The sequence below is a fragment of the Aplysia californica genome, unplaced genomic scaffold, assembly GCF_000002075.1.
Source record: "Aplysia californica isolate F4 #8 unplaced genomic scaffold, AplCal3.0 scaffold00368, whole genome shotgun sequence".
In the NCBI taxonomy this organism is placed as follows: domain Eukaryota; kingdom Metazoa; phylum Mollusca; class Gastropoda; order Aplysiida; family Aplysiidae; genus Aplysia; species Aplysia californica.
The window spans coordinates 119,241-131,472 of record NW_004797638.1 but is presented as its reverse complement, the minus strand read 5'-3'; the positions used below and the strand labels follow the sequence as shown (position 1 = coordinate 131,472).

The 12,232-nt window shown below is 38.8% G+C and overlaps 2 protein-coding genes across 2 annotated transcripts in view; one reads left to right on the top strand and one right to left on the bottom strand.

Moving 5' to 3' along the window:
• Positions 1–4,874, bottom strand: part of LOC101862597 (four-domain proteases inhibitor) — a gene marked incomplete at its 5' end in the record, with an annotated part of 5,606 nt that extends 732 nt beyond the window's left edge. Inside the window, 2 exon segments of the mRNA XM_005103325.2 lie at positions 1,683–1,911; positions 4,760–4,874. Coding sequence (XP_005103382.1) covers positions 1,683–1,911; positions 4,760–4,797 — 267 coding nt within the window.
• Positions 4,875–7,153: 2,279 nt separating this feature from the next.
• LOC101846828 overlaps positions 7,154–12,232 on the top strand; it is a 7,480-nt gene continuing 2,401 nt past the window's right edge. Inside the window, exons 1-4 of the mRNA XM_005103344.3 lie at positions 7,154–7,277; positions 9,179–9,259; positions 9,733–9,877; positions 11,093–11,199. Of these exons, the coding sequence (XP_005103401.1) occupies positions 7,274–7,277; positions 9,179–9,259; positions 9,733–9,877; positions 11,093–11,199 (337 nt within the window). The 5' untranslated portion in view covers positions 7,154–7,273. The remainder of the gene's footprint in view (positions 7,278–9,178; positions 9,260–9,732; positions 9,878–11,092; positions 11,200–12,232) is intronic.

The following is a 12,232-nucleotide window of genomic DNA, read 5'->3' as shown; positions in this document are numbered from 1 at the left end:
GTGTGTGTGTGTGTGTGTGTGTGTGTGTGTGCGTGTGTGTGTGCGTGTGTGTGAGCGCGCACGCGTGCGCGAAAGTACAACTGTGTTCTTAGTGTAAATTTTACTAATCAATATCCATACAAAATAACAGCTCACTATTCTGTCTATTCGTGTTCCCTTTGAGAAGCATTTCGATGTCCCAAAACGTTTAAAAATCAGACAACTAACGGACAACAGAAATAGAGCCGATCATGCCTTTGTGATAGTCGCGCAGAATACGCTGTACGAAGGCTGTACCAGAAGTGAGTTTCTCTGTTCTGTAAAATCAACTGTTTTATTTGTTTGTTTTTTGTTTTTTTACAGACAAGAAAGTTGTACTTACCTTCAGAAATATGTTTTCTATTCAGCAACTATTGGTCTCAATGCTCTATTTCAACGGGTATAGCCAGTGGTCAGACTCAGTGACCATGTCTATTTCGGCACGTGAGTCCAGGAGATTGGTGAGTTTTCGAGCAGTATGCGTGTTGTCATGATGGAAGACACCTTGCTTGAGCAGACCCGGCCACTTTCTTCTGACTGGTGGTCTCAGCTTATTTGAAGAACTATCTTGTAATAGTCGACGACGTTGACTATTTTGCTTACGGGAATCGGCCGGTTCAAAACCACACTTTTATAAATGAAGAACGTGAAAGGTGCTTTGCGTCGAGCTTTCTGGGGTCTTGGCGACCCTGCTTTCTCCATTCTACTGAGGGCATTTTCAGTTCAGGGTCGACGAATACCTTTATTTTTTAATCACCTGTACTGTAATGATTCTTGTAAAATAATCTGCCCCTTTATTCCAAGCAATTGTCATTTCTTCACCAAAATCAAAGAAGGACTAAGAGTCGAGGGCATCGATTTTGAAGATGAAGAAAAGACATTGTGCTCGAAGCAAAATGCTTAGCTATGTCTTCTTCTTCTTCTCGATCGCATCACACTTAAAGTCTGGTATCTGTCATAAATTGGGCCGTCCTGCTCAATTCATCTGTCTGCTTAGCTATGGACTCTGGCCGAAGCAGACATGATCACTGCGCTTGACCGCTAGCTACATCGAATGAAAATGTATCTTGAGATCAACGGTTATTATGTTAAATAGAAAACATATTTCTGAAGGCATTTACAAAATTTCTTGTCTGAAGAATAAAAATGGTTGAGTTTACAGAACAGGAAAACTTACTTCTGGGACAGACCTAGTAATGTCATTTTAAAGGGCGCTCACTATCTATCTGTACTATATAACTCTGTGCAGAATAAATCAACTCTTTTGTTTTAGTTATTAGCAGAACGTTAAAGATTTCAAATACGTTATATAAATACTTCTGTTGTATCAGATAAGAAAAATGAACAAAAGCAGAGGGTACAAACACACACCAGTGGATGGTTGGTGGGTGTTCTAGATAGTTTGATCCTTCTTGCCTATCAAACATTGATCGTTCATATTTACCTCTTTTCTGCATTAAATACTCTCCAGTAACGCATCTAATCTCCGCTCTCTTAGGAAGTTGTGACTAATGAAAGTGAAAGTTTTTTTATATTTCGATCTTTCAATGAAATTTTAATTAATGTACACATTTTAGTAAAATAAAAAAAGAACACTGAAAGAAGGAAGAATACCTAAGAAAGAATGCAAGTGCCGTAAAACTCCCATTAAAAGGGAAACTCACGTTCTGGAACTCAAAACCTTGTTTAGCCAGTTCACACTTCTTATTCTCTAAGACACATTCAGTGGGGAAGGTCTTGATAAAGGTGGCACAAACCGGCGCGTACTCTTTTGTACACGCTTGTTGTGGGAGAGAGTCACACGTAGCACTCATGGCTCCACCCACACAGACAGCAACAACCAATGCAAACACCGCCCACTTCATCGTACCTGGTAAAGATCTGTTCGATTCACTTTGAATTTTGAGAACAGAAGGCAATTCATACTTGTGTAAGAACAAGAAGGAAATACAAAAGGAAAGACAATGTGAACAATTTAGTCCGAATAAAGCATAGACTACACCAAGAAATCCTTCCAAGGAAGCTCGTTAACTCTAGAAACAATATTGTAGATCAACATAATTTCATAAATTATTCAAAAACCCTATTGCTTCCTCATTTTGACAAACATTGTTATTTTTTTTTCTGCCACTGGCGTCAATTTAACCTGGAGTACCAGCCTGTTAAATCTATCTCTGATACTGAAATGATTAACATCGATGAGCCATACATATTGGTAGGGTCCATTAGAGTTATGTTGGAGGGAGAGCGAAAACTAGGTATGACTGATCATAAACTAGGTATGTATCAAGGAGTTTTAATCTCCTTGGTATGTATTCAGCAAAAGAGCGTCCCTCGACGAGAACTCGTTTTCCGCCCATATAGGCCTGCCTAGTACCTCTATTCCTTTGTCCCTCCCCTTATATTATAAGTAACAAGGAACACAGGCAGATGGAACATTTAATTTTTACTCTCACTTCCGCTCACACATGCTCTGCATTTGGGGGTCGAAAGGCTGTATTTGTTGCTGCAGATCGCGCATATAATAATGGCCACTAAAATTATCGCAAACCGATTATTTTCAAGAAATTTGCATGCTACTGGTGCCAACAAAAATCCATCTCGTGGAAGTACGGAAGAGGTTCTAAACTTTGAAACGGCTAATTGAGAGTTTATGTGGCTTCCGTTAAATTAATAAAGCATGTTGACGAATGAGGATCCAACCTCTTTGGGATTCAACAAAATTAAATTAATTGAGAGCCTACCCAACACCTTTGTAGCCAATTTATTATGCATTGTATATCATGAACTAAGCTATGCTGAACACGTTTGCATATCAAACCCTATTTATATTATTTTAATTGAAGGCAAAACGGCGCACCTGCAGCTGAAAAGAAACACAATGGTTTCTGTACATCTATGGCTGTGGGGCTCAATTCAAAACTAGGGCCTGTTCTGTATTCAACGACCCGACAATCTTTGTAACCCTTTCTCTTGCTTTAAAAAATCGTTTACCAAAAAGAACAATAAATGTAGACGCCACTATTGTGTCAGGAACCGTAAGGGTGTATTCAGCAACGCAAAGATAGCTCGGGGTAATGTCTGGCTTTATGGCCAGTGTCGGCTACGCTCAAAGGACAGCTTGCGGGATTAACACATTCTTTTGCTCACTCGAAACCCAACCACAGATTTGCTTGTATATCTCCGGAACCCGTGAAAGACTCACCACAAGTAGGAAAGTCACTGGTAAAATAAGACTGTGTTATAAAAATGAAAACCCAATCCTTCCATTATTTTAGTAAAATTGAGGAATCCACAACTCGGAAAGGGATAATAGACAGACGTCTTCCGTCCGCTCGTTGTCTAAATATCGTACTCTATGTAATTCTTTTTAAAGTAAAAAAGAGGGGGGGGGGAGGGGCGCATAATAAGATAAACAGTTATCTAGATATTATATAACTATAACAAGAATGAAACTGCAAAAGCAACAAAACAACTACTTAGCAATAACAACAACTACGGCAATAACGACAACAGCAGCAACAACAATAACAACAGTTTCTATACAACATTAAAAGCAATAGCCTACGACAATCCCATGGAATGAAGAATACGAACCCGCAGCAATTGTATCTTATAAGTTAGTCAAGTTTTTTTTTAAGGCACGAGGAAACTTCCCAAAATGCCGACTCTTTTATATAGCCTACCCCATTGAAGCTATTTTTCTGGTTCAGTTTGGTATTTCGACTAATTATGACAGAATGGCACCCACAAAGCCAGTTAATGTGGCAAACTTGGTATGGAAAATATAGATTGTAGTAGGTGGCATCCAATTAGACACATAACGAGTGTACGGATAAGTACATGATTGAGCTAACGGCCACTGATGACCTCTGCTCCGGGTAAGTGTCTCTGCAATCTGAGATGTGAGAGAAGCACTGATATCAGAGGACGTTTAATGTGATCTCTATCAAAAGTTGTTTGGGTTGGCCAGGACATCTGTCGTCCTTTTCGGCCATCATTTTAGGTGTGTGCGAACTTGTTACCTTGATCATCTAACAATTCGGTCCTTTGTGTTTAACAGTTAGTGCATGGAATCAGTCATTTTGTTTTGTCTTTGTTCAGAAAAATGGTTATTTTGGGTAGGGAATAGTCCGCTGTTAGGTAAGCGCTTGTCGTTATTTTAGTTTTAGATAGGAACAATTCCTCATCTCATGTAACAATAACAAAGCCCACCCCCACCCCAACACTTTTCCCTTACTCTTCCCCACCCCCTCTCTCTCTTTCTCTCTCCCTTTCTCTCTCCCTTTACCTCTCTGCCCCCTCTCTTTCTCTCTCTAACCCCCCCCCCCCCACACCCACACAAACACAATTATAGGCCGTACTCACATACACATACAGAAACAGATGGATAGACAGGCAAACAGACAGATAAATAAATCGACAAACAGTCAGACACAAGGACACACGGATGGACAGATAAGGAAAGAGAAACAGAAACAAATCATAACCAAAGACAATATACATGCATCATATTAATGCATAGCCATAATTTGTACAAAACAGGCCAAAGTTGAAGTGTATAAAGTCATACTGCTATGTACGAGTAATTTACACACGTTTTCGTGTTATTGTTACAAATAAAAACTTTCCTAACACAAATTTGACAGCAGCAAGCATCATGTCTAAAACTGTTGAGCAATCAGAGATTGGTTTGCCATAACCAATTTACCTTTTCTAGTTGTCTGTACCCTTTACTTACATTTTAGGCGCAGTCTTTATGTGGACACTGACGTCCATGGCGACATCTGTGGGGATGAAGCTTCTGTCGTCGATTATCAACAGCTCATTTACAACGAGTTCACCAACAATGATAACTGAGGATAAAACATTGGGTCCTTTGGTCGCAACTGGTATAATTAGTAGTATAGTCATTAAGTCGAGTGTAATCCCGTTTGGTTGTGTGGGGACTATTGCCCTCTATTAGAGTAGGCAATGGTGGGGACACGTTATAACCTTAGAGAAAGTACCATATTATGGTACACAAGATTGCAGTCGTATTTTCTTAATTCCTTGGACTCCTGCTCTACTGTCTTGCTCTTGTAAAAGAACGAGGGAGTTTAAAAAATAAATTATGATGTGTTCTATGATGCACAAATACACATTATGGTTGCTTTTAGGAAGTTGTTACATTTTGCATCTCACCCTCATTAGGTTGGAAAATTAAAAAACGTGATGTTTCTCGAATACGTCGAGTGATTTTCTTGATATTGACAAAACTGCTGTGGTCTTTAGGTTGAATTTTATTTTTCGAAGTTTTGATGAAATTGGGGCCAAGATGTTCTTAAAATGAGTCCTCTTAGGAACATTTAATTTAATACTCCTTTTTTAGAGTAAAGCACCGGAATTTTAAATCTTTATTGAAACAAAATTATTCAGAACTAGCTAAATTAGATCCTTTATTCAAATTAAACTTTGCTAATCAAGCTTTATTCAAATAAACAGACACAAATTTTAGAACCCTAAACTGAACAAGCAAAACTGAATATTCTATCTTCATATCATATAATGTCCTTCTTCAGGTGTCAGGTCTGGAACAGACACTGACGATCGTGGTATCCACTCCTTACTTTTGTCTGTCTTTTTTGATCAGCTCAGTTTTTCTCCTTGTTATTTATTTTTAAAAGTTGTTCCGGCCATCATTATGTGTATTACTATGTTTTCCTTTGTCTCCATACCTCTGCTCCTCATTCCCTCTTTCTTTCGACAAAGCAGAAGTTTTTCAATTCAATTTGATTTATTTATGTAACCAAAGTATCTCCATTGTCTTTTTCTGAAGGTTCTGATTGATCTTCCCCATTCTGTCATTGAAAGCACTTATTTTATTTTCCTCACTGTTCCTGTGATTATGAATAACGGCGGCTTCAGTTTTCTTTCGCCGAGTCCTTGTTTTAGAGTCCAATTCTCGCTTCCATACAAAAGGACTGAGCACACGTACGCGTTCAGGGTTTTTATTTTTATGTTCTCTGTTATGTTTCTGTTTGAGAAGACAGATGGCATCTTGTGAAAGGTTTCTGTGAATATAATTTCAATTCTCTTTTTAAAAATCTCTGTGTCATTTTTTTTCATATATTGTAATTGTACAACCAAGGCATTTGAAGCCGTTAAACCGTTTTATGCAGTCGTTCTTACATGCGACGCTGGACTCTGGGATGTCAGTACTTTTTGAGATCACCACACATTTCGTTTGTTGTTTTTTTGACGTTCAGTAGTAGCCACTCTTTTTTGCCTTTCTCTGTCCCTCTTTTGGATTCGTCTGGAACTGAAACTCAGAATCAGCTATCAGGTACTGTTTCGTGATGGTAACCTTGGCTGTTAATATCGTGGCCGCCTACCTTGACTTCTTCCAGATCACTGATGTTACGAAGTATCCTTTCGTTTTATAAATTAAGGAGATCTGCTGATCTCTGGATAAAACTATACGGTTTGTCTCCAGGTGACTTGTAGTGTGTTTCATATGTTATTGGCTCAATTCATTTTAACTTTTCTCCACGAACGCATACACACATACATACAATCATACACACACCTGATCACGCACACGCCACACACACACACACACACACACACACACACACACACACACACACACACACACACACACACACACACACATACACACATATGCCCGCAAATTTTACACTCACATGTGCACATGCATACACACTCACACAAAAATACATTTGCACATACCGGTACACACAGACACTCACACACAAGCATGCACACGCACGCACACACACGCACACACATACACACTTGTAAAAACTCACATAACACACTCATATATACACACACTCACACACTCACTCACACATACATACAAATACACACACAACTAAGCCTTAAAAATTTCAACAACAAATCAAACCTTATGGGCTTAAGACTTTTTACCTTCTCCCACAAAACTCAAAAACATAGAACAGAACTACAATTACAAGGCCTGAGTTTCATCAGAAACTGAAATAAATTGTCCCGGGCCGTGCGCTGAACTAACGAAAGTCTTGTGAACAAAACAGTTGGTGAGTATACAACAGGACCACATGAGCGTTTCTGAGTTTCTGTGACGGAAAGGGCTCCCATGCAATACAGCGAGTGCTCGAGTATATAAGATGGGGGGTATGAGAGGTCTGTCATCAATTCTTGGGTTGGTCTTCAAGAAATCTGACAGAAAATTCATATCAAAATCTTCATAGAAAAAAGAGAAACACTGGATATGGGTGAGAAACTTCTTGTTTGGCGTCTGATTTTGTTACTAGTCTAGTTACATGTACAAGATTTCCCTCTCGCTCTGGCGTTTTCATCTTCCTCCACCCGTTGTTCTCTCTCTCTCTCTCTCTCTCTCTCTCTCTCTCTCTCTCTCTCTCTCTCTTTCTAAAGAGGAGTTAAAAGAAAAAAGAAAGTTGTAATTCAAATTTCCACACAAGAACCCCTCAGAGTCAAAGACAGAGGAGATGATTTACTTATCTTTTAACTTTAGAAAAGGAAAACCAACAGTCCTAGATCTAGCTCTTGTAACTGAACAAGACTTTTACTTTGTCTTTTATGCGCCGCTTATAGCCTTTTGGGTGTCGCGGGAAGAAAGAGACGTCTTTCGGCTTGGGCCAGGGGGATGCCATGAGTTGTTATTGTTAGTGTTTCCCTGACTCCACCTATCCAGGTCTTTCCCGGTCGCCCTCTAGATGTAGTCTTGTTGCCATTAAATGTCTTTGATGTAGGCACGTTGTGCTGGATGGTGTGTTGGTAATCGCATGGGATGTCCAAACCATAATTTGATTCTTTGGTGTTGGGTGTGATGCATGACATCATTTCTGAGTTTCATGTCGTAGTTGTTACATTCTTCGTTTAATCTGTTGGTGTGGTGTGGGAGACTTTGTTCATCTTTGTGTTTCTTTGTATAAATAACCTGATCTCATCACTGACAGCAATTGACCTATCATAAAAACCAGGAAAAAACAACCAACAAACAAACAAACATGTTGATAAGGCAAACATCAAGTACAATAATTGGTAGAGACCTATTAACTTGGGATCTCTGTACAAAACAATGCTCCTAAGGTGTGTAAATAATGTGAAATGATCTTATCCACCCATTGACATTGGAAAGTCAGAACAGACAGAAATAGGAATGCGTTCGTATCAACAGAGAACACAGGAAGAAGAAGAAGAAGAAGAAGAAGAAGAAGAAGAGAGAGAGGAGAGAGAGAGGAGGAGGAGGAGGAGGAGGAGGAGGAGGAGGAGGAGAGAGAGAGAGAGGGAGAGAGAGAGAGAGAGAGAGAGAGAGAGAGAGAGAGAGAGAGAGAGAGAGAGAGAGAGAGAGAGAGAGAGAGAGAGGTAGAGAGAGATAAATTTAACTCCGAGATGAATAAAGATGGTCATTGTCGTTGTAATAAATATAATAATATGCACATAACATAGTACACATTTTAGTAAATACAGTTACATATGCAATTGATGAATACCTTTTTCCTAAAACAAACGTGACAGTATAGGCCTAACATAATTTAGGGAAAAGATTAAGTTTTTAGACTGCACTTCGTCAGGGCAGACTAATATGCCATTGAGCTTAGACATTGGCTCTTCAGGTGTCTGAAGTGTGACGCTCTCTGCCAAAAGTTGCTCTCGTATTCCATTGCATAGTGGGCATCTGAACAATAGCTGCTCTACGTGAAATTCGTTTTCTACGTATTTTTCATTGCACAATACTCAACTGGAACAGATTATTTTTTAGCGGCAATCTGAAAGTTCTGAGTAATGCCATGACCCTTCTACCTCTTGCAGAGAGGGTGAATGAGAGGTACGGAGCAGGGCTAAACGTAGGATGGAGGTCCAGGTAGCCTACTCAAAGCAGGCTGTCTTCTAAATGATCCGAATTTTGTTGAGGTTCATGTACACAAAAATGACGTCACGTTTGTAAATTCCTCTGTTTCTTAGACTTGCCCCAAGAAACTCTTCTTCCAAAAGTAATCTACTTAGGATAAACGTACCATGGTATCGGACAAGCAAACCACAATAAATTTGAAAATAGGTCAAATTTACATCATTATATATTATATAATATATAACACATATATACATTATTATTATATAATTTCATTTTGTAAATATTTTTGTCCCCCAGCGCCTACAATTGCGAGCGGTAGACTACACGTCATCTGTCTCTGTGTTCTCGTCTTTCTGATGGCGGGGCAGTGCAGGGCAGGTAACTGGGCAGCTGTTTTTGTTTTAGAATAGTTTGTAAGATTAACTCCCTTGAACCGATCATTCTTGTTTTCACTTTCAGTGTCTTTGAAAAGCCAACGTTTGAGGGGTTGAGGGGTTGTTGTTGTTGTTATTATTGTTGTTGACGATGATGATGATGATGATGATGATGATGTGTACCGACTTAACCTTTAAACTCGCAATGAGACTTTCATGTTTGCATCCTCCTTTCCCTCATCTATCTGTCTATCGATCTATCGATCTATCTATCTATCTATCTATCTATCTATCTATCTATCTATCTATCTATCTATCTTTTCTTTTGCATATTTGTAAAAATAATTATTTTTAAGGTTATTTAAACAAATGTGGAAGAGGAGATTAAAATAAAACCTTTGTCCCCCCACCCCTCCTCCCCAAATCACCCCACCCTCCTTTTTTCTCGTGGGACGTTTTTCTTATTTGTTACCCCAGACACTCTCCCATCAACCCAATTTGTGGTGAAACAAAGCGACGTAAAAATTCAAGACCTTCAGCCTGATGAAGCCTCTGGTATTGCCGTAAGCCATAAACACAAGAACGTCGTGTATTCCTTCAACGACAGCGGCGACAAAAACAGGTGAGGGGGAAAACAGGTAAAAGGGACAATTACAGGTGAAGGGGACAAAAATATGTGAGAGAGGGACAATTACAGATAATAAAGGGACAATTACAGGTGTGGGGAACAAAACTAGATGAGGGAGGGACAATTACAGGTGAGGGGAACAAAACTAGATGAGGGAGGGACAATTACAGGTGTGGGGAACAAAACTAGATGAGAGAGGGACAATTACAGGTGTGGGGAACAAAACTAGATGAGGGAGGGAGAATTACAGGTGAGGGGGTAAAACAGGTGATAGGGAAAAAAATAACGAAAGATGAGCCTTAGAAGGAGGCACAAAAACAGTAGAGGGAGGGACAATACAGGTGAGAAGGACAATAACAAGCGAGAGGGCCAAAAAAAAAAAGAAGAAAAGCAGGTGAGAAGAGAAAACATAAAAAAATAACAACACAAAGCAGATGAGAGGGACACAAAAAACCCATGAGGGGGAAGGAATGTTAAAAACTTGAAGACTCGTATCTTCAACTCTCTGTGACTTTATTGTTATTGTTTGTAGAATCCGATGTCAGACAATAATAATCAACCTACAGTTGAACGGAAATGAGGTCAGGAGTCTACATGCTCTTAAAATTGACGCTCTTTTAACATCTAGTTTGTTACGATGCCTGTTTTCCACTGGACTCTTCATTTATAAAGTGAAACAGAAAAAAACTAAAACAAAATAATACAAAACCCACGCACACATCCATAGGACGAACGGCTACTTCTCTGTTATTAACAACAACGACATCATCAACAAGTGGGTGGCAGGTGGATGATCTGATATGATTTGCTCTTGCTTTCCTATTAAACATCTACCTTACTTATCTGTCCTCCTTCTTTTTTGTGTTTGTTGCTCTCTTGTAACAGCTCTAATCTTCCGCACTTATATGACCTAATTGTATTGCAAGTGCCATAAAATGTTACTTAAACAAAAACATCAACAAGTAGATCTGTATTACTTACAAAATGACCTTCCAGCTTAATACAACTACCATGTATATAAATTAAGTTGTCAGTGACTGTTTGATCGTCAAGTTTCAAAGAAGAGAAAGAAAGACGAGCATCGACCCAAGAAGGAAATGTACTAAAATACAGCACAAAAAGAATTTTAAAAAAGAAAATAAGCGTGATGTAACGCATAGCTCAACGATATTTTCTTTCATTCTGCATTCCTACTTCCTTCTTCCTCAGAATCTACGCTATCAACGCCACTAACGGGAAATCGGTGGGTGTCTTCACGTTTGGAAACTTTACACCCTACGATATGGAAGACATTTCAGTGGCACCCTGTACTAACGGTAGGCGTGCAAATACATGTACCGTGTTGCTGGAATGTTTATCGTTAGGAATTTTTGAGTGAAAATAATTTTGCCTATAGTCGTGGGGACGTGTCAATTTGTGGATTATTGGAGTAGATCTGGGTGACCAAGCTCAGTATAGCATGGTTTCAACAGCCCTTTCAATGCTGTAAGCTTGTTTATTTTAAGAGGCAAAATCCATCTGTCATAGGAACACACCAGGTTATTGAAAGCTCAAAATGATAATGAAATGAAAAAGATCTTAAATGTGTCTTTTTAGAATTCAAGGAGAAAGTGAACAAAAGTATACCCAAGAATCCATGACATTATGAGCAATGTCCCGAGAGAGGAAGCTATAATGCGGTCAAAAATTCGTGGCGCAACTTATCCTCAAATAACTCTTTAATGGGTGAATCAATGTCACCCATACTTTGCTCAGCAGTTTGTATCAATTTGTCTTAACTTAATCATATTTTTCCACGACAATTGAGGCTAGATTTTAAAAAACCAACACACTTTTCTTCATATTAAATTTACATAAAATACAAAAAATCTCCCTCACACTGAAAATGGGATTATTCACAACACTTTCCGTTTCTCATGCACAATTTGCATAGGCATATGGCCTACGTCCCAGCTCGCCAATTATATTTTTTAGTTGTAAAACTTGTTACAAGAAATTGATTTTATAGTGAACATATTTTTTAAAAACTAAAAGTTCTTAAAATATGTGCTCTATAAGCATAATGTCGCGATTAGAAAAAAAAAGACGGACTTACTTTCGAAAGCGATAATGTGCCTGCTGTAAACCTTTAAAATCAGTATAAACCATCCACTTGGCTTATTTATTTAGCGTTTATTAAGGAATTTTCTAGAACACAGAACAAATGTTTACAAACAATATTGATCTCTTAAGACACATGTGAGGCAGCGTGGTAGAATCAGGCTCTCGTCAATTTTTGGGCATGTCGAGTTATTGGTATCACCTTAAAGCTTGTTCACTTGTCTATATTTGGATGAAAAAATGTACATT